The 24,541-nt window shown below is 42.8% G+C and overlaps 1 protein-coding gene across 4 annotated transcripts in view; it reads right to left on the reverse strand.

Annotated features, from left to right (window-relative positions):
- The window catches only part of STAB1 (stabilin 1), a 474,288-nt gene that overhangs the window by 93,367 nt on the left and 356,380 nt on the right, over window positions 1-24,541 (reverse strand). For all 4 annotated transcript variants that reach the window (XR_012788655.1, XM_075575004.1, XM_075575003.1 and 1 more), the window contains 6 exons: window positions 23,298-23,345; window positions 21,473-21,556; window positions 18,476-18,622; window positions 17,785-17,922; window positions 8,354-8,413; window positions 3,240-3,416 (listed from right to left, as the gene is read on the reverse strand). Coding sequence is in view for 3 of the 4 variants with exons in the window: in XM_075575004.1 (XP_075431119.1) it covers window positions 3,240-3,416; window positions 8,354-8,413; window positions 17,785-17,922; window positions 18,476-18,622; window positions 21,473-21,556; window positions 23,298-23,345 (654 nt within the window). In the remaining variant the exon portion in view is untranslated. The remainder of the gene's footprint in view (window positions 1-3,239; window positions 3,417-8,353; window positions 8,414-17,784; window positions 17,923-18,475; window positions 18,623-21,472; window positions 21,557-23,297; window positions 23,346-24,541) is intronic.

Here is a 24,541-nt window from a genome sequence, read left to right on the forward strand (position 1 = left end):
CGGCGGTGGGTCACTGCGGGGGGCAGATGGGAGGGTTGCTCGGCGGTGGGTCACTGCGGGGGGCAGACAGGAGGGTTGCTCGGCGGTGGGTCACTGCGGGGGGCAGACGGGAGGGTTGCTTTGCGGCGTCAGCTCACTACGAGGGCGGGCAGTGGTGTTGCTTGGCGGTGGGTCACTGCGGGGGGCAGACGGGAGGGTTGCTCGGCGGTGGGTCACAGCGGGGGGCAGACGGGAGGGTTGCTCGGCGGTGGGTCACTGCAGGGGGCAGACGGGAGGGTTGCTCGGTGGTGGGTCACTGCGGGGGGCAGACGGGAGGGTTGCTCGGCGGTGGGTCACAGCGGGGGCAGACGGGAGGGTTGCTCGGTGGTGGGTCACAGCGGAGGGCAGACGGGAGGGTTGCTCGGCGGTGGGTCACTGCGGGGGGCAGACGGGAGGATTGCTCGGTGGTGGGTCACTGCGGGGGGCAGACGGGAGGGTTGCTCGGTGGTGGGTCACTGCGGGGGGCAGACGGGAGGGTTGCTCGGTGGTGGGTCACTGCGGGGGGCAGACGGGAGGGTTGCTTTGCGGCGGCAGCTCAATACGAGGGCGGCAGTGGTGTTGCTCGGCGGTGGCTCAATGGGGAATCACAACACACACATTCAATCACCACACAGTCACAACAAACATAATCACAACCAACACAGGCAACACACACACACACAACACACAAACTAAATCACACCACACACACACTCAATCACAATCACAACACACAGACACAACACACACACAAGTGTCTTAAGGATCGGCAAAGCGCGGGGTCATGCGCACAATACTCATCTTGTCTTTTTGATTTATCCTCTTTACATTTTTTATTATTATTTTTTGGTTGTGTTTTACATGTGTAATGCTTTTAATGTGTTTAGGCATTTGTTCACTTACACATTGGGCATTTATTGTGAGATCAATGTAAGCATCATTTTATAAAAGTTTTGATTTTCCTGTTGCTGCCCGATGTTTAGACCAATACGTGCGCCCCTGTGTGGAGTGCACACGACTGGTATTGTGCGCATGACACGCGCTTTTGCCGATCCTTAAGGCTGCGGTCCCAGTACAGCCTGTGCGCACGGCGCGGCGTGCACTGTGCGTGTAAGCACCGCCCCTCAATGGGGCTGGGCCCAGTACGCACCGTCACGCAGAAGGTGCAACCGCGCCGTGCGGCAGGATTTTTCCCAACTCAATAAAATTGAGTTTACTCCTAGCGACGGAGGCGTGGCCACGCCCCCACTGGCAGTTCACCCAATGAGGGCGAACCAGCCGCGTGACATAATGGCCACGCCCCCGCAAATCCCCGACCACGCCCCCTCCCATCGCAAGATTTTCCTCTCCCTCACAGATCGCAGATCGCGGTTAGAGCTGTGCATGCGCCGCCCCTCCCCCGCCGGGCGCCCGTCACAGACATTACTGGGACCGCAGCCTAAGACACTGGTTGTTTATGTGTCAAGTGGTCATTAAAGTTTTTGTTGTTCTACTGTTGGCAACCAATTGGGGTCACTGCTAGTTCTAACTACGGAGCAGTGTGAGGCTCATTGGATGGCGACACGCGATCTCATCTATTGGTGCAAATATGTAAGGTATTTACAGTATATGCCGGTTTTAACCATTTCTATTTACACCTTGAGAAGGGGCGTTTGGCCCAAAACGCGTAAGTGCGTTGTCTGCATCAGGGGTCTATATGATCCAATAAACATTTCTATTTTTCTAATGTCAGCCACCTCATATTCATTCACTTTTGGCGCTGCACTGTCTCTATTTTTGTTTGCTCATCATCTGCGACAGATTCTGCACGCTGGTTGATCTACATCATGGACTGACAGGATACATTGACACCTACTGAGTGAGTTACTCATGTGTTATCATTCAATCTGGGGACGATTGTTGTACTTGTATTATTGTGCTTGGGGCATTGGCAGCACTTGGTACTACACTACCGACACACTTAATCCGAGCAGGGCTAGTTCCACAAGCCGGGGGATGCCCCGGCTTGCTAGCCGCACTCCCTCGGCGTGCCGCGCGTCACCGATGCGCGGTCACGCGTCATCGGGTGCCAGCGCCCCCTGCACGCGTGTCCAGGGCTCCCCGAGGGAGCCCTGGTGTCCCGCGATGTGGGGGACGGCGGCAGGGGGTTCCGGGGGACCCGGCGGACCCGGCAGCGGGGGGGAGAGCGCCCCGATTGGAGGGCGCTCTTCCGCTGCTTCGGCGCGCGCCCGGCACCCTCCGGCGCGCGCCAGGTTACTGCTGCGGCCGAGAACGGGCAAATGCTCGAATAAACTCGGCCGCAGCAGTAGTTCCCCACATTCTTGTTAAGAATAATGCTGATATTCTGCATTAACTATACTGTATGGAGTCCAATTGTGGAATGCTCATACCATTATATGGACACAATTAACCTTTGGAGCACTGGATTTTCTATTTTTATTACTACTCACCATAACAAAATAAATATCTTCTTGTTACCATTTGAAAGTCCTTTTACTGCTTTTTTTTAAAATCAACCCCACCCTTTTTAAATTCTGTTAATTCTGGGATATATTAGTTGCTAAAAATGTTCCCCCTTGAAGCTAAAATGGTCAATGTCATTCATAATTATTAAGATAGCAGAGGATCCCATGGTAACAGCTGATTATGAAATAATAAACAGGTGAAACTCCGCACAAAATGAACATTTTCAAGAAATGAAGTTAGAAATAGATCACAACATCAACTATCAAGTTATTTGATGACTAATTTTTGTTTTCTGTGGAATTTGCAGGTTTAACTCTTTTGCTGCCACAATTAATTATAAGATATTACACCAAAGGTGGACTCAGTCTGTAATCTCTTCAGGGCGGGGTCTCCCTCTGCTTTATGTTGTGATTTACTTGCAGCTCTTACTTTATTTGTTTACTGTAATTGTAAAGTGCTGTGTACACTGTTGGAGCAAAAGGAATAAAATTACACATATTTCATTTCTAAATGTAAAAACAATGGTTTTATACTTATAATTGCAATCAGAATAATGGTTTATTTATAAGTATTCATTTTCTATAAGTAAAAATAAAATCAATCTTTCAATGTTAAAAGCAAAACAGGGGCACAAAATGTAAAAACATTCATTCTTAATCTCAAACATGCAAAATGAAATACATTAAAACTTGAAACACTAACATTGCAACGCATAAATAATAGCACAATATACTCTTTTATTGAGTTCATTTTACCTTTGTGTTTCTAATCATGTGTACTTTGAGATAGGCCACAAGCTTGTCCCTGTGATCCTCGTGGTATAACCACCTCTTCCTCTCCTCAGGAAGAAAACTGAAGGCTTCATCTGTAGGCCACAGCATTGTGAAGGGCTGGTGAATTGTATCACTCACCAAGGACAACAGATTGGAATCCTGTTAGATTGGAAGGATTTATATTTACAACTTGTTCTATGAAATTTAAGGCCATAATTACTAAGCGGTTGTCTGTTAAAAGACACCTTGCAGCCTGTTCAAATCAATGGGCTGCACGATGTGTTTCAAAGCAGGAAAATGATTTATGGCAGAAGACTGTTACTAAATATAGGACTAAGGCCACATCGTCGCCGCCGCCGCGTGCGCTTATAGTAAGCGCAACGGCGACAAAGCCACGGGGCGATGCGATTTTTTTAAGCCGGCAATATTTTATTTTTAAGGGGCTGTCGCCTCATGTGACAGCCCCTGAACCATTCAATGCCCTGGTAGCGTGCGACGCCGCAGCAAAGCGAAATACAACTTTCGCTAGCGGCGATGTCACGCGTCGCTATACGCTCGGCCTAAAGGGGCAGTACAATTAATTTGGTCCAAAAAATATTTTTTGTTTTATGCTTACATTCATCTTATTGGTCCACATCTTCTGAATTCTGTACTTGTTTTTCATTTTTAGACAAATTACTTATTATTATATAATAATATTTTGGTTAAGCTTAAAATTGACAAAACAATGAGTTTTTAAAGAATTGTTGTACAATTCCTTCTGTATTACATGTACCATGATACATACAGTATAGTATGTACATGTGGTTATACTATACTAAGCTTTTTAGGCCGAAACTGTAAAGGCAACTAAAAATAGAAGAAGCATTTACATCAGTGGTTTGCAACCTTTTAGGCCTGTGAGACCCTTTAGAAATGTATGGTGACTCGGTGGAAATGCAATGACTGTAGAACCTCAACTAATGTATCATATATACTTACAAATACGGTGGTAGGGGCAGGGTCGCCACCTTCCACTGAAGGCTAACCCGGAGAAAAGTTTACAAATATTCTCTCTTACCGGTGTCGGCGGGGTGCGGCGTCTCCCGATATTCTCCTGCATCTCCCCCTGCAACTCCTGTGAACATGCCTGCACAACGTTAAATGATGCCGAGTTGCCATGAAAACAGAACGCTACATGATGTCACGCTGCGTCAAGTTGTCATGGCAACGTGACGCCATGTAGCATTGTGATGTCCCATAGAGAGTCCTGTTAACATGACAATGGGCGTCACATGATGCTGTGACATCATGCAGCGTCCCGTTGTCATGACGCCGTGCAGCCATATTCATGGGAGTTGCAGGAGAATGCCGGGAGATGCCGGGATACACCGTCGCACCCCGCTGCCACCTTGAGATTAACAGGCTAAACCTGTTGCCTGGAGGTATCTCGCCAAAACCCATAGTCTCCGGGTTAAACCCAGAGTGGTGGCAACCCTGGGTAGGGGTTATATTTTTCTAATAAATTTCCATCTATCTATCTATATAATGTGTAAAATTAAAGTATAACATATAACAACATTTCTGTATTATTGCATTAAAAAGATATGGCAAAATAAAATTGTCAAACAAAAAATACCAGCCATGATCAAATTTGGTCTCAGGGAACCTCTGGTTTCTTCTCATGGTCACAGATCTCAACATACCACAGAACACACGTTGATAACTACTGCCTTACATGATTGAGTGATTTAATTTTAATATAACTTTAATATGTGGAACTGCACCCCACCCTACCCCAGGTCTGCTGCAGTACTATAGGACACTCCATGGATAGATGAACATCTCTCAACAAAGAGAGAATCAGTGGGGCACTGCTATGCAAAAATGTAAGGCTGGACTGTGCTATTGTAGAAAAATCTTTTATTGAATCATGAACAAAAAATGGATAAAAAAAGGGGTTAAGCCCCTACGGGGTGAAACGTGTTAGAGTTGCAGGGGACTTAACCCCTTTTTTATTCATGATTCATTAAAAGATTTTTCTACAATAGCACAGTCCAGCCTTACATTTTTGCATAGCAGTGCCCCGCTGATTCTCTCTTTGTTGAGAGGTGTTTGTTTGTCTGACTACACAGCCAGGAGCACACCTATCCAGACGGAGTGACAAGATGCAGTAAGTGATTCTTTATTTCACCATCGGAGCCACCCCAGGTGAATTGGCCATATATGCGGGACTGTGTTAAAGGGGTCCGGTCTTGGTTGAGAGACCTACTCTGGTCATCCCTTTCCTTTTGCTAGGCACTTCCCTTAATAGGGGCTTAAGCTGATTATCTAATGCTTCGTGTATCTTCATATGACTCCTATATATCCGGATGTGTCTGCAAAATTAATTTACTACACACAGTTGGATTGTATACTCTGCAGCGCTTGTCACGTTGGGGGACCACCCACCCCAACTTTCTCTCTAGCACTCCATGGATAGGAAGACATTGGTGTCTATAATTACTAGGCAGTCTTCTGCTCCAAGACCCCTTATTTGGCTTGAATGGGTTCTAAGGCGGCGGAATGGGTTCTAAGGAAGTTGCCATATGGCAGAAGAGTGTTTAATAAATGTATCCCTTCATATCCTCCTACTGTATTTTCATGAGAGGGCATTTGTACTTTTCTTAGCCACTGCCCTTCCTTCTGTTAACCTACTGTCCCGGCTAAGCTCATTCTAAAGCTTGCCGGGAGCTGGCCGGGAGCGTAGCGGGCTAGCCGCGGGTCCGTTCTCCGTTTAAAAACGGAGTTTCCCGCGCGGTGGCCGCTTCAATAGATAAGCGCTAATGGCGCTTACTATTGAAAGCGCCCGAGGCGCGGGAAAACCGGCCGGGTTTCGGCCGGAGACAGCCCGCGTGCCGCCCGTGCTATTTTTAAACTGCGGGGGCGGCCACATTAGAGTCACCCCGGCTGCTACTGTATAAGGAATGGTGATATTGTTGGTCTCCCTTACTGCTGGGATCACAAGCAGCTACTTGTCAGTACCCAGGTTTCCTACTTTGGGGTGTACAAAACTGTCAAGAGCTTTTGGGACATAGGGTCTCCTCTAATGTACACGTCAATCAAATCTGTACCAGGACAGTAGTGCACCCAGTAAAAATAACGCAGATTAAAAAATAAAACAAAAGCCAGCACTGACCTTTTTCTAGTTCCATAATGTATTTTATGGAGAGGTACACAATACAGTACTGAATATTCAAGGTGGGGACTACTAAGAATGTATACAGTGGTAAAATAATGTTTCGCTTGCTACAGTATCTATACCATGTTTAATGCATGATAATATGCTGATAGCTTTTGCAGCTACTGCTTGACATTCAGCACTATTGCTAAGCCTGTTGCTTTTAAATACTGTTCGTTGTTTTGCTTTTTAATTTTTTTTCAAAATCATATCGAAGTTTTCAAAATTTTCAAAAAGTAGAACCAGGCCATGTTTCCTCTTTGGTGAGGCTTATGGTACAGGAAGTTTAGGTATCATAGAGATCAATATAATTTCACATAACTCTTCTCTCCATAAACAGTACAAAGATTTAGGGCCATATTAACTAATCTGTTTTCTGCATAAGATACCTACTGGTGCTAGAAGACAATTTACAGCCCATTGACTTTAAATGGGCTCTATGCTGTCTTCCAGTGATGGAAGGTGCCTTATATCAGCAGACTGCTTAATTAGTATAGCCCACAATGCTACTAAATTATCTAACAGCATGGATACTTCTAAAGAAATTCAGTCTTCAAGTAATATTCCCAGCCCTTTAAATCCCCCTCACGCTGTAATTAAATAGTCCCTGTCAAAGGCAGAGTCATACACTGAATGTGACAGTTGGACACCAGAGAAATGCAGATAGACGCAGAACACTGACCATGCAGTACACTGGTGAAAGACACAAAACCCATTACTGGGTATAACTTACCTTGATTATTAATTATTTTTTTATTAATAATTAGTACATACATACTTAACATGTGAAGCCCACCCAGTTTTTATTGCCTTGCATGAAAAAAATTCAAATTGGGACAAATCTTGCCTTTAAGATATGGTGGCCGGATACTGGGGATCGCAGATATATATAGAAAAGAACAAACACAGGCAAAATAGTGCAAGTGCGTCTATTCAAGTGGTGGATGATTCAGGTCAATATTTCCCAATGAGATTTGTACTTACAAATTTCTCAGAGGGTGCGTGTACATAAAGGTTTCTTTGTTATCTTGTGATCCAATTCACACATAAATGTGTATAGTGGGACCTTACCTGGCCCCTCCCGTGCTCATCAGGTCATCTGCTCAATGTGACTCCTATTATTATACATTGAGCAGATGACCTGATGAGCACGGGAGGGGCCAGGTAAGGTCCCACTATACACATTTATGTGTGAATTGGATCACAAGATAACAAAGAAACCTTTATGTACCCGCACCCTCTGAGAAATTTGTAAGTACAAATCTCATTGGGAAATATTGACCTGAATCATCCACCACTTGAATAGACGCACTTGCACTATTTTGCCTGTGTTTGTTCTTTTCTATATATATCTGCGCTCCCCAGTATCCGGCCACCAGAAAACTGTTTGGATTGAAGAAAAACAATCTACACGAAGGGTTGAAGCAGCATTTATTTCTTATATCACTGATTTTTCACTTAATTCACTTTTTTATATTTTATACTATCAAGGATGTGCACTTATTAAGTCACTGGAAATTAGATTTAAGCGCCACTCTTTAACCATTGGTTTGCCTTTAAGATATACCTGTATAAATGGTTCCCAATCAGACAAGATGCCTTCTGTGCTTGAAGACTCGTTACAGTTTATTCACTTGAATGGACTATGAGAGATGCTAGAATGTGTCTTATTGAGTAGCATTGTTAAGTAAATATGGGACCTCATGTTTTAATGACTTCTCTTCAGAATTGGGGTAAAGCTATTACAGTACTCTGTGCATTAGTGCAGCAATACAAAGATGTTCCTGAGCATTCATTATTCCTCTTTCCTCATCCTGTCAGAGTGTAGTGCAGGATAGAGCAGAGGAGAGACGAGCTGAACCCCACAGGCTGGCAAAGAGTACGTTCAAATTGTTACCTTTAAAAGTTTGCTAAACATTGAGTATCCATAGATTTGTGATGCTTCGATAATATCTAGCTGTAAAAAAAGAAAAACATACTGAATTTCTCATATTCAAGACAAAACAATCTATATTATATTTATTAAAGCAAAAAATCCTATGACGCATTTTTCTTTGATATGGTGCAATTAAAATAAATCCGGTGCAATGGGTCAAAGTGGGCACTCAGAGCAGTTCACAGTTCATCTGTCAGCGGATAGGGAGGCAGGAAGAGCCTATTCTTCGCAACATAACCCATGAGATAAGTGGTTCTTTACCTGGAGTGTTGGCGTTATGGAGAGAGGGCCATATGTATCCTTATGTCTGATCCAACTCCCCGTTAGGTATCCCAAGCTCCTAGGAGCCGAGTGCACGACAATACTACTGCAATGTCATAAGCCAGACATCGCTATAAAGTTGTGAAGGTTTTCATGTACAGTATATATTACAATGTTTTAAAAAAGTAGGGGCCTGACCTCCCTACTAGGTACATTTGTGTCCGGTCTCTCATTGAGAGAGGAGGGAGAAAATGTTTTTTTTTTTTTAGTTAAGGGTAGGTTAGACAGGTAATACAAAATAAAACAAAAAGGGGCGCATGAGAGAAAACACAGAGACAGTATGCACTGTCAACCCCCTGAGAAAGTGTCGTTCTGACACGAAATGCGTCGCGCTGAGGTCATAGGCGGCGACGGAGGGCTCATGACGACTGACACCGGAAGCTGCGCATGCATACACACGCATGAGGGCTCCGTTGAAGGCATTGGGCTGGCTGATAATCATCACGTAAGCCCCCATTCCCTAAGATCTTTGAACTCAGGGAGTGCCTTGGGTAACTGAGGCTTGCCCTCTGGTAGTGTTGTGTGTTGTGTGATTCATTGGATATTATGATCCGGTCTTAATTTTAAGTGTGTTGTACATGTATTAGTGTACATATACATTGTGTTTGGTAGTACATACTGTCTCTCATGCGCCCCTTTTTGTTTTATTTTATGTGGATTTTGCCCCGCTGATCACGCGAGATTGGGAGCTGCAGGGAGGATCACACAGGCAGTGAGGAGAGGGGAAGTGGAGGACAGCGCACATTAATTCCATTTGTAGGTTAGACAGGTGCCTACTGTCTAAGTTGCAAGTTCTTGGGGCTGCAGACGGGCGGCCGCAGGTTTTACGTCGCGGGTGTTTAACCCGAGTTATTGTTTGACTCAAGCCATTAACTTGGTCGGCATGAGTCTTAATCAGTGGAGAAACTCAGTGGCCCCAAACTTTTTTCCTTTAAAATGTTATTTTTATTCATTTATTGTCGTTCCTTTCCCTCGTGTGTGTCTCCCTACACCCTCGATAACAACAAGGTCCCAAAGTACATATATTGTATTCTCTCATATATATACTTCTCATGTTCATACTCATTATCTTACTGGTTACTATGAAGAGATAAACAAGCTATACCCAACCAACTCCATGATGGGTTCCCTTAAGATCAAATCCCATATGTTAAAGGGCTCAACGCCGGATGGCATTTTCTAACAATAAAAGGGAGCTAGCTGACGTCATCTTTTAGCAGGAGACTCATTTTCCGAAGCGTCAATGTAACAGGGATTTATCCCTGTTCAGAAACTTGCCTCTAATCCAGCAGTGTGCTGGTTAATTGCACACCACCAATCAACCAACTCCACCTGCCTAATCAGAACTCTGTCAGAAAAAGCCTGTTCCCAGAAACAGGAAGAGGATTCCTGAGCTCACAATTGGAGCTGACCCAGGATGGACAGACCAGAAAGTTCCCTAGTCCACAACTGGACTGACCTTGGGAACAAACAGATGTCTTGATCTGCAAAGAGACTGCAGGCTGACAGCAAGCAAAGGGGACAAGATTTCTAAACCTGGATCCTGATATTGCTATAGCACACAAGGGTGTGGACCCAGGAGAGCAGAGAGGCCTTCCCCTACAGCTACAAGATATAGATAAGACTTTCGTATGGGACTGTTATATATCTGTATATATATGTATTTGGGCTGGTAATTAGCTTAGCTAACAACCCAGCTAGAGAGGGCTGGACTACATGTGTAGATATCCTTCAAAGCGGAGTAGGTTTTTCTTTGGCTTATTTTGAACTAGCTGATATACCCGGCGCTGCCTGGGATTTAATTTTGTGGCTCCCCCTCTCTCTCTCCCTTCCACTGTCTCCCCCCTCTCTTTCTCTCCCGTTCACAGCAATACGCCCCCCCCCTTCAAAGCTCTGTTACCCCCCCTGTTCACAGCTCTGGTCCCCCCCCAGTTCACATCTCCGATTCCCCCCCCTGTTGCCAGCTGTGATTCCCCCTGTGTATTTGTCAGCTGACCTGAATGAGGGGGGAAGTGTGTGAGTCGGGACTTTGACTGAGTGGGTGACTTTGACTGAGTGGGTGACTTTGACTGAGTGGGTGACTTTGACTGAGTGGGTGGGTGAGTGGGTGGGTGGGTGAGTGGGTGGGTGGGTGACTGAGTGGGTGGGTGGGTGACTTACCTTGACCGGGTGGGTGGTGGTTCCTGGCGGCAGACGGTTCCCCTCTTGGCCCTGATATCTCCCTGGAATCTGCCTGGGGCAGGAGGTGGGGTCGGGAAGTTGGCGGGGGGGGCAAGAGTGGCAGGCTGGGGCAGGAGGGCCGCGCCGCGCTTCCCCTCTGTTCCTCTTTGGGAGTGAGGGGGGAGGAGTGTGGAGTTGGCGGCTGGGGCAGGAGGGCCGCGCCGTGCTTCCCCTCCGTCCGGGAGCCGGTGCAGGGCGGCGCACATGAGGGTGAGTGTGATGGGGGGGGAGAGGACAGAGACACAGAGACACAGAGAGAGAGAGAGAGACACAGAGAGAGAGAGAGAGAGAGAGAGAGAGAGAGAGAGAGAGAGAGAGAGAGAGAGAGAGAGAGAGAGAGAGAGAGAGAGAGAGAGAGAGAGAGAGAGTGTGTGTGTGTGTGTGTGTGTGTGTGTGTGTGTGTGTGTGTCAGTTGGGTGAGGCCGAGGGGGAAGAGAGTGGCAGTTGGGTGACGTCATAGAGCCACCAATCTGATTGGCCAGAGGCTTGGGACCAATCAGATTCACCGCATCTAGCACCAGACTCACAAGATTCAATTTTATTATATATAGATGTTTTGCTGTGTTAAAGGGACAGGCGCAATAAAGCCTAATTTAAGTTTCACTTTAAACGGTCTCCATTGCGTACCTCTGCACACGTCTCTTACAGTCACCAACCAACCTTTTTACATATTCAATTTTCTCAGATCTTCTTCTCATACGCAATAGTAAAAAAAAGAGGGATGACCATAGTTTTCAATAACCATACCCCCTTTCAACTAGACCTCAAAAAAACTGATAACGAGGGGAGTTTTATTCCCTTGACAGGCCGGATCGATGGGTACTTTAAAAAGAGGAAGAGGAAATGTCTCTGGGGCAGCAGTCTCTCTCAGACCCTGAGAGAGGCAGAGGAGAGCTGACAGATAGACAGACACAGGCTGCTCATACTTATGCTGTCCCAATGGAATAAAGCTCCCAGGTAAGGAGCCAAGTGGTATTACCAAATATTGTTGGTCTGGTCTATCTTAGCTAACCAGCTGGGTAGATAGGGAAGCTAACTAATCTAGGTTCAGCCTAACGGGGATAGGCTTTTGTTTATGTTTTATTTTACTTAAAGGGACACAGCACCCATTGTTTGTTATATTTTTGGACAATTAAATCCACCACCATATTATTTCACTGTGTTGTCTCCTCGCTAACCATGGTCATCTTGCCACATGTGGTGTCAGAACTGGGATGCCAAACACCATGTAAAAGGGACGGAGCTACACATTGCGACTGGTGGATCCTGTGCGGACTGTTACTGTCAGTATGGAGGACGTTGTGAAGGCCCTACTACACAGCATAGCTGTTCAGCAGAAAACAAACAGACTGGGACTTGAAAGCGCTGCGGCACAACGTGAGACAAACCAGATACTTGCGGCCCAGCTTGGCATTATCACAGAAACACAGAGGGAGCTTGTTCAATGTCTGGCCCAGATTACTATGGACTCGACCAGTGCATCCAAGCTGCGGCCCATCCAGACGAACCTATATCTGCAGAAAATTACGCTGCAAGATTACGTAGAGGGTTACCGCCTGACCTTTGAGCGAATCGCTTCCTGGGAAAGTTCGGCCCGCTCCAAATGGGCTGGAATTATCACACCCTTTCTACTAGAAGAAGTCCAAAAAGCATATTGTGACCTCGACGAAGAAGCCGCAGCAGATTATGACCATCTAAAAAGCGAAATCCTTGCCAGGATTGGAGTGACTCCCGCAGTCTGTGCGCAAAGGTTCCATACATGGAGATACCAGGAACAGAAGTCACCCAGATCCCAGTTATGGGATTTGATCCATCTGGCGACCAAGTGGCTAAAACCAGAAGCATATAGCCCAACCCGAATCTTTGAGATGGTGGTGTTGGACTGCTTCATTCGAGCATTACCCCAGGACCTCCGACATTGGGTGGGACAAGGAGATTCCCTAACTTATGATGCCATAGTCGGCACAGTGGAACATTTTCTAACCACCCTTGAACTGTCACGCTCCACGGTCTCTCGCACAAACCAAAACCCGCAGCCCAACACGAACAGTGGAAGCCAGCACTGGAACAAAGACCCGCGACCGGCCGCATGGTTTGAGAGAGTGGAAGAAAACCCGGATAAGGACAGAAACTCTAAATCTCTGAAAGGGTTTCAAGACCGAACTGGGACAGTTGTTTGTTTTGTGTGGGGAGGTGGGACATATTAAGGCTCATTGCCCTAAGTTGTCTGAACCAATGGAGTGTGCGTATGGCTCAGTGGTATGGCTCAGAGTTCTGCGGAGTGGTATGTGTGACCCGCGGGGATAAAAATACTCACAACTTCCTCACCACGTGGAGTTTAAATGGTAAACCAAAAGTAAAAGTAAAAGTCGAGGGGCAAGTCATCCAAACTATGGCAGCAATTGTACCAAATTTACCCCATTCTCTAGTGTTAGGTTGTTATTATCCTGGTTTTGACAACCTGATCAGAGGACAATTCACCTTAAACAATCCTACTCCGGATTATGTTTTTCTGTTTACAGACCCGGAATTAGTCTCTGAAGTGTCTAAAACTTCAAAACAAAATCAAAATGAGAATGTAGGACGTACAAAAAAAGAGGTCCTCAACCACCCCAGTTAGCACTGGTTACTACTCCTTACAGAGGGAGAACAGAGGATGGAGAGTTGTCAGAGACAGGGCTGGTTGACACTCAGGAGTCAGAGTTACCCGTAGATATAACAGACCAAACTCCAGAAGAGGAAAGTTTTGGAAGTCTAGAACTGTCCTCAAGTAATTTTGGTAGGGAACAGGCTAATGATCCCCAGTTGAAAAATGGGTTTAGTCAAGTAGTAGAAGTTAATGGGGTCCCGGTCGAAGGAACAACCAAGGACTCTTATCCCTATTTTTGTATTAAAAACGATTTGTTGTACCATGTGAGCCAAGAAGAGGGACAAGAAATAAAAAAATTGTTAGTACCCAGTTCACTAGTAAGGAAGGTCCTAGAGCTAGCACACTCTCACTTATTGGGAGGTCATCTTGGAGTAGAGAAAACACAGAAAAGAATCCTAAAAAGAATTTACTGGCCAGGGATATTAAATGCAGTAAAAAGGTTCTGTGCCTACTGCCCCGAGTGTCAGTTGACAGCCCCCCGACCAAGCTTGAGGGCCCTATTAATTCCTATGCCTATTATTGAGATTCCATTTGAGAGGATTGCTATAAATATAGTGGGTCCCTTGGAGAAATCTGCCAAGGGTCATCAATACATCCTAGTAATTCTAGATTATGACACTTGCTATCCAGAGGCCCTGCCTTTACGTAATACTTCCTTCAAAGCCATAGCTAAGGAATTGTTACAGGTATTCTCCAGACTCGGGATACCAAAGGAAATTTTGACAGATCAGGGCACCCCGTTTACGTCTAAACTTATGCGAGAATTATGCATAGAGCTAAAAATAAAGTCCCTAAGAACCTCTGTTTACCATCCGCAAACGGACGGACTGGTAGAAAGATTTAATAAAACTCTTAAGATGTTGTTGAGGAAGGTGGTTGCTAGTGATGGGAAGAACTGGGACACCTTGTTGCCTTATTTCTTGTTTGCTATCCGAGAAGTACCACAGGCCTCTATAGGGTTTTCACCGTTTGAACTCCTGTATGGGAGACGCCCAAGAGGGATTCTTGATAGCCTCAAAGAAGAGTGGGAACAACAAGCTGTTCCAGGGAAGAATGTAATCAAATTTGTAGAAGATCTTAAAGAACGCATTGCTCATGTTACTCCCATAGACAGACAACATTTAGAAGAGGCACAGAGGGCCCAACAGAACCTTAACAACAGGCATGCTACGGTTCGCAGCTTCCGACCAGGGGACTGAATAATGGTGCTTGTTCCCACAGCCGAAAGCAAGCTGTTATCACATTGGCAAGGGCCATATGAAGTTCTAGAACAGGTTCGTCCGGTGAATTATAAAATTTGACAGCCAGATCGGAAGAAGGTAGAGCAAATCTATCACATAAATCTGTTAAAATCTTGGAAGGATAGAGAGGTATGTCTGATGGTGATAGCTAACAAATCCGGGAAAGTGGAGGATCCACTAGTTCGAATATTGGCAGAACTCACTCCTGAACAGTATGGGGATGCTGTAGATTTGATAAATTGGAATAGGTATGTATTTTCCAGCATACCATGGAAAACTAGGGTGGTTTCCCATGATATTGTCACCAAGCCGGGAATAGCCATTAAGATAAGACCTTATGGGATCCCAGAAGCCAGAAGAGGGGCTATTCAGTCAGAAGTAAAGAAGATGCTAGATCTAGCGGTAATTGAGGAGTCCCATAGTCAATGGTCCAGCCCTATTGTCTTGGTACCTAAGCCTGATGGGTCAATACGGTTTTGTAATGACTTTAGAAAAGTCAATGAAGTCTCGAAATTTGACTCCTATCCTATTCCCTGGGTAGACAAGTTAATTGAGATGTTGGCGAGGGCCTGTTTTCTAAACACTTTAGATCTTACAAAGGGTTATTGGCAAATCCCGTTAACAGAGTCAGCAAAAGAGAAAACAGTCTTCGCCACACCTGACAGCTTCTTCCAGTATATCGTTTTACCCTTTGGCCTGCAACCTTCCAAAGGTTGATGAATAAATTGTTACAGCCGCATTCGAACTATGCCTCAGCGTACTTAGATGATATGGTAATTCATAGTCCAGATTGGGACTCACATCTACAAAAGGTTGAGGCAGTGTTGAGAACCTTTCAGGAGGTGGGTCTTACAACAAACCCAGCTAAATGTTTAGTCGGCTTGGCAGAAGCAAAATATCTTGGCTATGTTGTGGGAAGGGGGACTGTAAAACCCCAGCTCAATAAAGTTGAAGCCATTGAGAGTTGTCCCCGTCCCCTTAAAAAAAGCAGGTTAGGACATTTCTAGGCATTGTAGGTTACTACAGGCGATTTATACCCCATTTTGCAACCCGAGCTTCACAGCTTTCTGATTTAGTAAAAACAAGGGCACTCGGTGTGATAAAATGGAGCAGTGGTGCGGAGACCGCGTTTTTAGATCTACGTACAGGACTCTGTAATCACCCAGTCTTGGTAGCCCCAGATTTAAAAAAAGATTTTTTTCTGCAAACGGATGCCTCTGAAGTAGGTCTTGAAGCAGTCCTGTCCACGTTTGCAGGAACACCCAGTCTTGTATTTCAGTCGCAAATTGTGTCCCCGCGAACAAAGATACACCACGGTAGAAAAAGAATGTTTGGTCGTAAAGTGGGTAGCGGACACTTTAAAATATTACCTATTAGGCAGATCTTTTACCCTCATTACAGACCATGCACCCTTACAGTGGATGGATAGAAACAAAGAAAAGAATTCTAGGGTTACCCGCTGGTTTCTGTCATTACAACCCTTCAATTTCAAAGTGCAGCATCGGCCAGGCATACTGCATGGTAATGCGGACGCACTTTCTAGGGTGCACAGTCTCGGTGCGCAGGTCGCTCCACACGGTAATGTTACGCTGGGGAGGGGGATATGAGACAGAGTCAGACTCTGTATACATTAGTAGGAGGTGGCAGTATGCTTGCTTTCCAGTATACGAGGAGTTAACCCAGCTGATTAAGCAGTCCACTGGTGATCCTAATTGGTTAGCTCGCCTGCCTTTAAAAAGAGGAAGAGGAAATGCCTCTGGGGCAGCAATCTCTCTCAGACACTGAGAGAGGACCGAGGAGAGTTGACATACAGACACAGGCTCCACAGACTTATGCTGTCCCAATGGAATAAAGCTATATAACTTTAAAAAAGGCTGCATATGCAGTTGAAACATTGGATTTTTGGCTGTGAATAAATCTCCTTTTGCTACTGTAAGCCAGAGTGCCAGGATCTCCTTTTTTATCGTGCTACTACATGGGACCTGCAGGACATTCCCTGATCCAGTGAGCACCGGCAATGATTTTATTTGTACAAGTAAGATGTGTGCCAGATACATCTCCAGTGATTGCCAATGGAATAAAGCTCCCAGGTAAGGAGCCAAATGGTATTACCAAATATTGTTGGTCTGGTCTAGCTTAGCTAACCAGCCGGGTAGATAGACTTAACCTAGTTTAGTTAGCTTCCCTAACGGGGATAGGCTTTTGTTTATGTTTAATTTTACTTAAAGGGACAGAGCACCCATTGTTTTTATTATATTTTTGGACAAATAAATCCACCAGCATATTATTTCACCAGGAGAATTGTGTTGTCTCCTCTCTAACCACGGTTATCTTGCCACAATATATATACAGGTGAGAAAGAATAAATATTAACTCATTTGAAGTACTTTGCGAAGGAGAAGGGTTGCATATATGTCATGTGCTCACAAGTGTGCTGTTCGTAACAGATGGTACAGTACATTGGGATGGATTGAGGGGGAATATTATTAATTTGAGGGATCTTGTGAGGTGAAAAGTGACTTAGCTAGAGAGAGCTGTGTATTAACCCTTGTCACATATACAGGTCTTATGCTCACAGGTGTGCTGTACGTGACAACCCCTTGCAGGCACACACACTTTTGTGTATGTTTACTTTAACTCAGTCCAGGTTATGTTTGATGTAAAACCATGCAGAAAAACAGAAATTCTATTAAAATACATTTGCGAAGTTGCTCTCTAACTGCTCCTATTGTTCTACTCCCTAAATTACACTTACTGATTCTAACAGAGTAAAAGAAAAGTATGTCACTAGGAAATGGTACAAATAAAACCCCATAGGAGTGTTAAAAATTAGGATTTCAAGCAATATGGTACATATAAAAAATGTGTTAAAATGATAAAATCAGAAAAAGAGGATTATGAACCAAATTTGATTCGGAAGAAAACATATATGCAAGAAGCCTTGTTGTTGTTAAACGTACCTCGGATGTCCCAATAAATGTGCTTATATTGTTCTTGTTTTCTGGAACCAAAATCTTGTCAATAAAATGGATTACACCATTTCTTGTGACGATATCACTTCTGATTATTTTAGCAAAGTCATTTAAGTATACACCATCCTAGATGGAAATTGCATATTAGTTTGTCTTCAAACATTGATATTCAGTGGACAAATACTTCACATTTCTTAGTAGAAGTATGAAATTATTTTTCATTTTTATATTACCTGAACTTCGATCACCTAACCTCTGCGGAGCCCCCAGATCTTGAGATACAGATGTAGCGGCTGTTATTGTACCCGCTAAGGCATTGGAAGATCAAAGATCATGCAATTTCCCGCATTACTTTTGGCACGCATTATATTAGTTTGAATAAAGCTGCACCAAAATATTGTATTATGGGATTTCTGCCAAACGCGTTAACGTGTACAATTATGGTTACTATTTCTTTATTTTACCTTTTAACCACCGGGCAAAAATACTTGATACAAAATGGCTACCAGGGTTAACCTCATTCTTAATGCCAATAGAAAACTGCTTTCCTTCTATCAAGTAAAGTTTAGTTGCCTAAAGCATGAGGAGTTTAATGAACCTTTATTAAGATACTATACTAGACTCTGTTTTTATGTTCATCACTAGGAAAGAAATGTAATTATACAGTGTATTACTGTACCTCATTTGAAGAAATCCGTATTTTTCCACCTGATAATGTTGTTAATGATGTTTGCTCGGAGAGGTCGCTGATTAACAACTGCTGACATCCCACCAAATGATAGCGAAGTAAATCCTGTATGAGACTTTTATTCTTCCATTCTTCCAGCTGATAAAAAAGTGGCATACAGAGCTTTTATATATTTAAATGATATGAATCATAAATTGCACTTCCTCATCATTGTTAGCTGATTCTTTGTCAGATATACAAAGTTTCCTTTAATGAAACATGAATATCTTTCTATCACATATGAAGAATGGTGTGATATTAACTAGACAAAAGAAAGCCAAACCTGAAACTCATTAAGAGATATAGTATGTATATAGTATGTATATCTAAACCAGAGAGACGCCATATTGTCTCTTTATAATTATCTGGTACATATGAAGTTAAAAAGGAAAAATGGTTTTATTAAAGGAAATATATTCATGAAAATATAATCAAAAGGGCCTCTCAACTTTCCAATATATCGTGCCAAAATGTATAAACATTAAGAGATAAAATTCTGGGAACGAGGAGTACAAGATATCACAAGATGAAATAATTGGAAAAACAGGATATTGGCAATTAGGACAGATATCAAGAAAGGTTATACGGATCAAGAAATAATGATGATGGGACACAGTCTGGATGTATGACACAATTTGATGGGGAACACATGGGAAGAGTAACAATTTGGGAAAAACAAGTACATATATGTCTTTATCGGAAATCCGATAACAGGGTATAAAGATATGGACTTGTGGGAGGTGACTTTAGAATTATTAGGGTTGTTAGAATCTTCAGAATTATCAGAATCATGTTAGGATTTACAACTGCCTATATTTGAATAATTCTCCATCCATAACATGTGCTGAGGATGCCTGTATAATTTGACGCTGTGATGCTGTGCTTTGAAATTGTCTCTGAATAAATCTGGAACAGAGAATCTGCTTTGTGTTCTTATTGACTAAGGTGCCACACCTTAGATACCAGAACCTCTACAAAGAAGGATCTTCAACATACAGTAAATAAAGGAGGAAATACATTTGCACATTTGGTGCTGTATTTACTATAGATACTGTGGGTCATCCATATATATTCAGCAGTTTGAGTGCTTAAAAACAGGTAAACTGTTAAAAGTTCAATAAAGCCATTCGCTTGCAAAATCCGACAGGAATTCATAAACTGCAGAAGAGCAAACCAATTATAAGATGGTTTCCCTTTTAATATCTCAAATGTAATTATACACACACAAAAAAAACTATTTTCAGACACCCATGTTTCACTGCATATCTTTCTATTATGTCCAGTAAGCAATTATGGCAACATACAATGCAGAGCAGAGCAAGAATCTTTCATTGGGTTTTTTACTGAACAACAGTATATGTATACAGATGTAGAGGCATATTCATTAAAATAAGATATACTAGAAGTAAAATAATGATAAAATAATGAATGCCATCAGAACGGCCCAAGGGTATCATAAGGATAAATGGTATAGCAAGTGATGTGTTGTAGAGTGAGATATGGTGCTCAAAATCACATGTGAACTCAGTCACAAAATAGCATCTTTGCATAAGTCTTTAAGATTCAGGTAAACATGGTAATGTCCTCAATATTACAGTCCATAATAAATGTGCCAATGAGATAGTGAAGATGCCTATTGGTATACATACACTTCCCACAATATGTGGCACCTACTCAAACTCTCAATAAGGCAAGATATACAAATACAGAGCCAGTAAATATAAATGGACTATGCCCATTACATGTCAGCTCACACAGGACCATCCAGCATACCCAGAGCGTGCAGCCCATTGAAGTGTGAAATCCAGAAAAGTAGAGAAAAATGGAGCACAGCCAAAATTCACACAAAAATGTCAGGATCCTTGGCAACTCTAAATGTATTTAATTAGTTATACAGCTCACATAAAGGCAAACAAATGCACTGTGGGGTCTCTGGAGAAGAATTGATGGTGATGTTCTGTTCCATTTTGTCTGTTCTGTTATGTCTTTAGTGTCCATTTTGTGTGTACGAATGTGTGTGTGTGGTATGAATGAGTTTTGCTCATATTAGATTTACGACTGTGCCTGTAGTTTACGCCCACATTCCTGGTATCAAGAAGTACCTGGTTCCTATAGAGAGCTGTTTTAATCCAGTTTTAACCAGGTTTCAATGATCTGTAAAATGATTGGCTTAGAATAAGGGAGTATTTATTATATTCTGCCTAGTAACCTATTTGAAACAAAGGAATCTATAATATTTAAAAATCCTGTTTGGGCCCTCCCTTTTCATTAAGTCTCATTGACTTTTTTGTGTATGATCATACTCTGTGCTGTACAGGCAATAAACTACTCATTATCTAAGAACCCTTGTTTGTGAGTTTGCAAACAACGACAGCACCTACGCGTTTTGTGCAGGACGCGATAAAGTGTGTCCTGCACGAAACACATAGGTGCATTTGTCTGCCTTTTGTGAGCTGTCCAACTAATTAAATACATTTAGAGTTGACAGGATCCTGACTTTATTTTGTGAATGTTGTCTGTGCTCCGTTTTCTCTGCTTTTCTAAATGGTATTGCAACCTGCATTGAACTCAGTGTTATTGAGTGAAGTCAACTTGATGAATAAAGGAAGATCTGGGAGAAAAAAGAGGGTCTTGAAACTTGTGTGTGGTCACTGGACTAAATATAATCCTCTAAGACATCAGTGGTGGTTCTGAAAGCCTTTTAAAATCTATCACAGGCAGCTCTTTCATTTTTTTTCACCAATAAAGACTGCATTTTTGATATAGATTCAGTATTTTTAAAACATACTTTACATGAATGTCTAAATATATTAATGAGCAGAGCTAAGTGCTAATATGATGGTTCTCCAAATTGATCATTAACAATAAATAGGTTCATGATATGGAAAAGTATATGCAGTAAATCAATTATCTGTTGAATAAAACAAGAGAGCAAAGATAAATAATTACCGTAGTACTGTTAAGAATAGCATGTTGGTGTGGAACAAACAACGTAAAAGGTCCTTCTCCAGTTAAATCTTTGATACTCTGGGCCTAAAAGTAGATGGAAATTACATCACTCTGTTTGAGTTGTTGTAAATGTTACATAGTTACATAGTAGATGAGGTTGAACCTATGTTAAATTTATGCAACTGATACTCATCCTATATTTGTATTTACAGTATATTTATACAGAGGATGGCAAACAAAAAAAAAACAAGTGAAACAATAATGTTTCATAAGGGGAAAAATAAATTCCTTCCTGAGTCCAATAATGACAGTCAGATTTCTCCCTGGCTCAACATCCTTCCTAGTTATTTGGTATATACCTGTATACCTTTCCTTTCTAAAAAGATAACCTTTTTTTGAACATATCTATTGTATCTGCCATCACAGTCTCCATATATACTGTAATGAATTCCACATTTTAACTGCCCTTACTGTAAAGAACCCTTTCTTTTGTTGCTGGTGAAATATCTTTGCCTCAAATCTTAATGGATGACGCCGGGTAATTTGTAATATTCTTGGAATTGATAGGTTTCTTGAAAGTTTCTTGTAGCGACCCTGAATATATTTGTAAAGAGTTGTCATAGCCCCTCTTAAAGGCCTCTTTTCTAATGTAATGAAATCTAAATTAGCTAGCCTCTCCTCATAACTCAGATTTTTCTATCTCCTTTATTAATTTGGTGCCCCTTCTTTATACTTTTTCTAGTTCCATAATATCTTTATTATGGAGTGGTGCTCAAAACTGTACTCCATATTCAAGGTGTGGTCTTACTAACGCTTTATAGAGGGACATAATTAGGTTTACTTCTCTGTCCTCTATTTCCCGTTTAAAGCAAGATAAGCTCTTATTTGCCTTTGCAGCTACTGCCTAACATTGGGCACTATTGCTAAGCCTACTGTCTACAAGCAGTCCTAAATCCTTCTCCATCAAGGATTGACCTAATTTGCTTCCCAAATGCATAACCTTACATCTGTCTCAAACCTCATCTGCGATTGACCTGCCCAAGATCCAGTCTATCAAAGTCCTTCTGTAGAGAAATTACATCCTGCTAAGTTTTTTGTGCCTTACATAATTTAGTGACATCAGCAAAAATGGAGACTTTACTCTCTACGTCAACCTCAAGTTCATTAATGAACAAGTTAAAAAGCAATGTCCTGAGTACCAAACCTTGAGCATTCCATTAACAACTCTAGCTCAACATGAAAAGTTTCCATTTATGATAACTCTGTGATGTCTATCCTTCAACCAGTTTTCAACCCAAGTGCAAATATTTTTACTGAGACCAATTTCCTCTAATTTGTACATTAACCCCTTGAGTGACACTGTTTCAAAAGCCTTTTCTAAATCTAAGCAAAACACATGAATTGCATAACCCAGGTCTAAATTCTTACTTACCTCATCAAAGAAATGAATAAAGGTTAGTTTGACATGACCTAAACCCCATGATGACTATTACTAATCATTTTGTTACCCATTAGGTATTCCTGAATATTATCCCTTACTAAACCTTCAAGTAGCTTCTCCACTTAGGCTTACAGCTCTGTAATTTCCTGGTTGTGGTACTGAACATATGGAAATGGAGTCTATGAAAATTAAATATAGTGGTTTGGTCATTACTGAACATAGCTCGTTAAGAACCTTTGGGGCCCAATCGCGGGGCCAATGCCATCGGGGCCCAATGCTTTATTTATCTTAATTTTATCAAGCCACATTTGTAATTCTTCCTTTGTTACCTAAATGTTAGTTAATATTGAGTATGCATCACTGCATATGTAAGATTTTACTGACCTGTAGATTTTTATAAAACAAAATAGCTTCTGGATTATGACTGAGTTCCTAGGAAATAAAAATACAGTATTGGTTATTGGTAATGCAACATTGCAATTTATTGTGTGGAACATAACCCAAAAATGTTCCAGCTCGCGGAAGGGGTCATCTGATCCCTAAAGCTACTTCACGACCCATCCCCAAAGGCCATGGTAACCCCAAGTTTGCTGCTATTTCTGGACTGGCCATGGTCACTGTTAGGCCCAATACACCGGCCCCACTTGCCCATGCCCGGTCACCAGCCCCTATGTCCAGTCCGACTCTGTCCGTTAAAAGTAAGGGCAAGGCCAATCCTGTCAAGTATATCAGGGAGCATCCTAGGTCCGACCCCATGGCTCCTAGTCCCCTGCTTATGACTCCTTCTACCCCTGTGGTGGAGCCTAATGTCCCATTCCCAGTACCACTGATGCCCCTGTCTGGGTATTGTCCAAGTTCCCTGGGGATGATATACCTCATGGCTATGTTAACGATCTCAGAGACTGGGACTTTTCAGGCAAAGATGGTTATTCTAGTAAGTCAGAAGGAGAAATACCCTATGAGAGTAGGATACCAGTAGATGGACCAGCTGGGTCTCAAGGGTCATTCAGGTCATTTACGGAATTCTCCTTGTCACAGCAATCAGCTACCTCCGGTGTGTCTTCCCAGAAAGATACTAGTTTTATCAGTCCCAGTATGGAATATCAGTCAGAGGAACCTTTTAAGGGGTGGGATCCTATATTTCAGCGATATGCTGCCCGTATGGACAGGACCCGGCTACTGATGGTGAATGGTCTAGTTAAAGATCACTGGTGGGAGCAAGGTAACCTAACACCTGAAGAAATAGCTGAAGCCCTCCGCAAGAGGATGGGTGAGATCAGCCTAGGAGTTAGAGTGCCTAAGGTACCCTCTATTCTATATCAAGAGGTTGAAGGTGAGGAACCTAAGTTTTGGGTGTTACCTGGACCAGGAGCTGGCTGGAAAAAATTAAGATTTTGTAGAGCTGATAGGGCCATAATCCATTGGTACCTTCAGTCTCACGGATATACATTCCCATATGTGCCAGAGCCAATAATGGATGAGATAGAAATTCACTGAGATGAGTGACTCCAGGAGGCCATATTAGAATATCTGAAAGCCAAGACCTCAGAGCATGTCTTTATTACTGATTCCATTATATGCTCTGTGATGGAAGAATGGTTAGTGGGTACAAGCATCCGTAAGGATAG

This window comes from Ascaphus truei, chromosome 17, assembly GCF_040206685.1.
Source record: "Ascaphus truei isolate aAscTru1 chromosome 17, aAscTru1.hap1, whole genome shotgun sequence".
Taxonomy (NCBI): domain Eukaryota; kingdom Metazoa; phylum Chordata; class Amphibia; order Anura; family Ascaphidae; genus Ascaphus; species Ascaphus truei.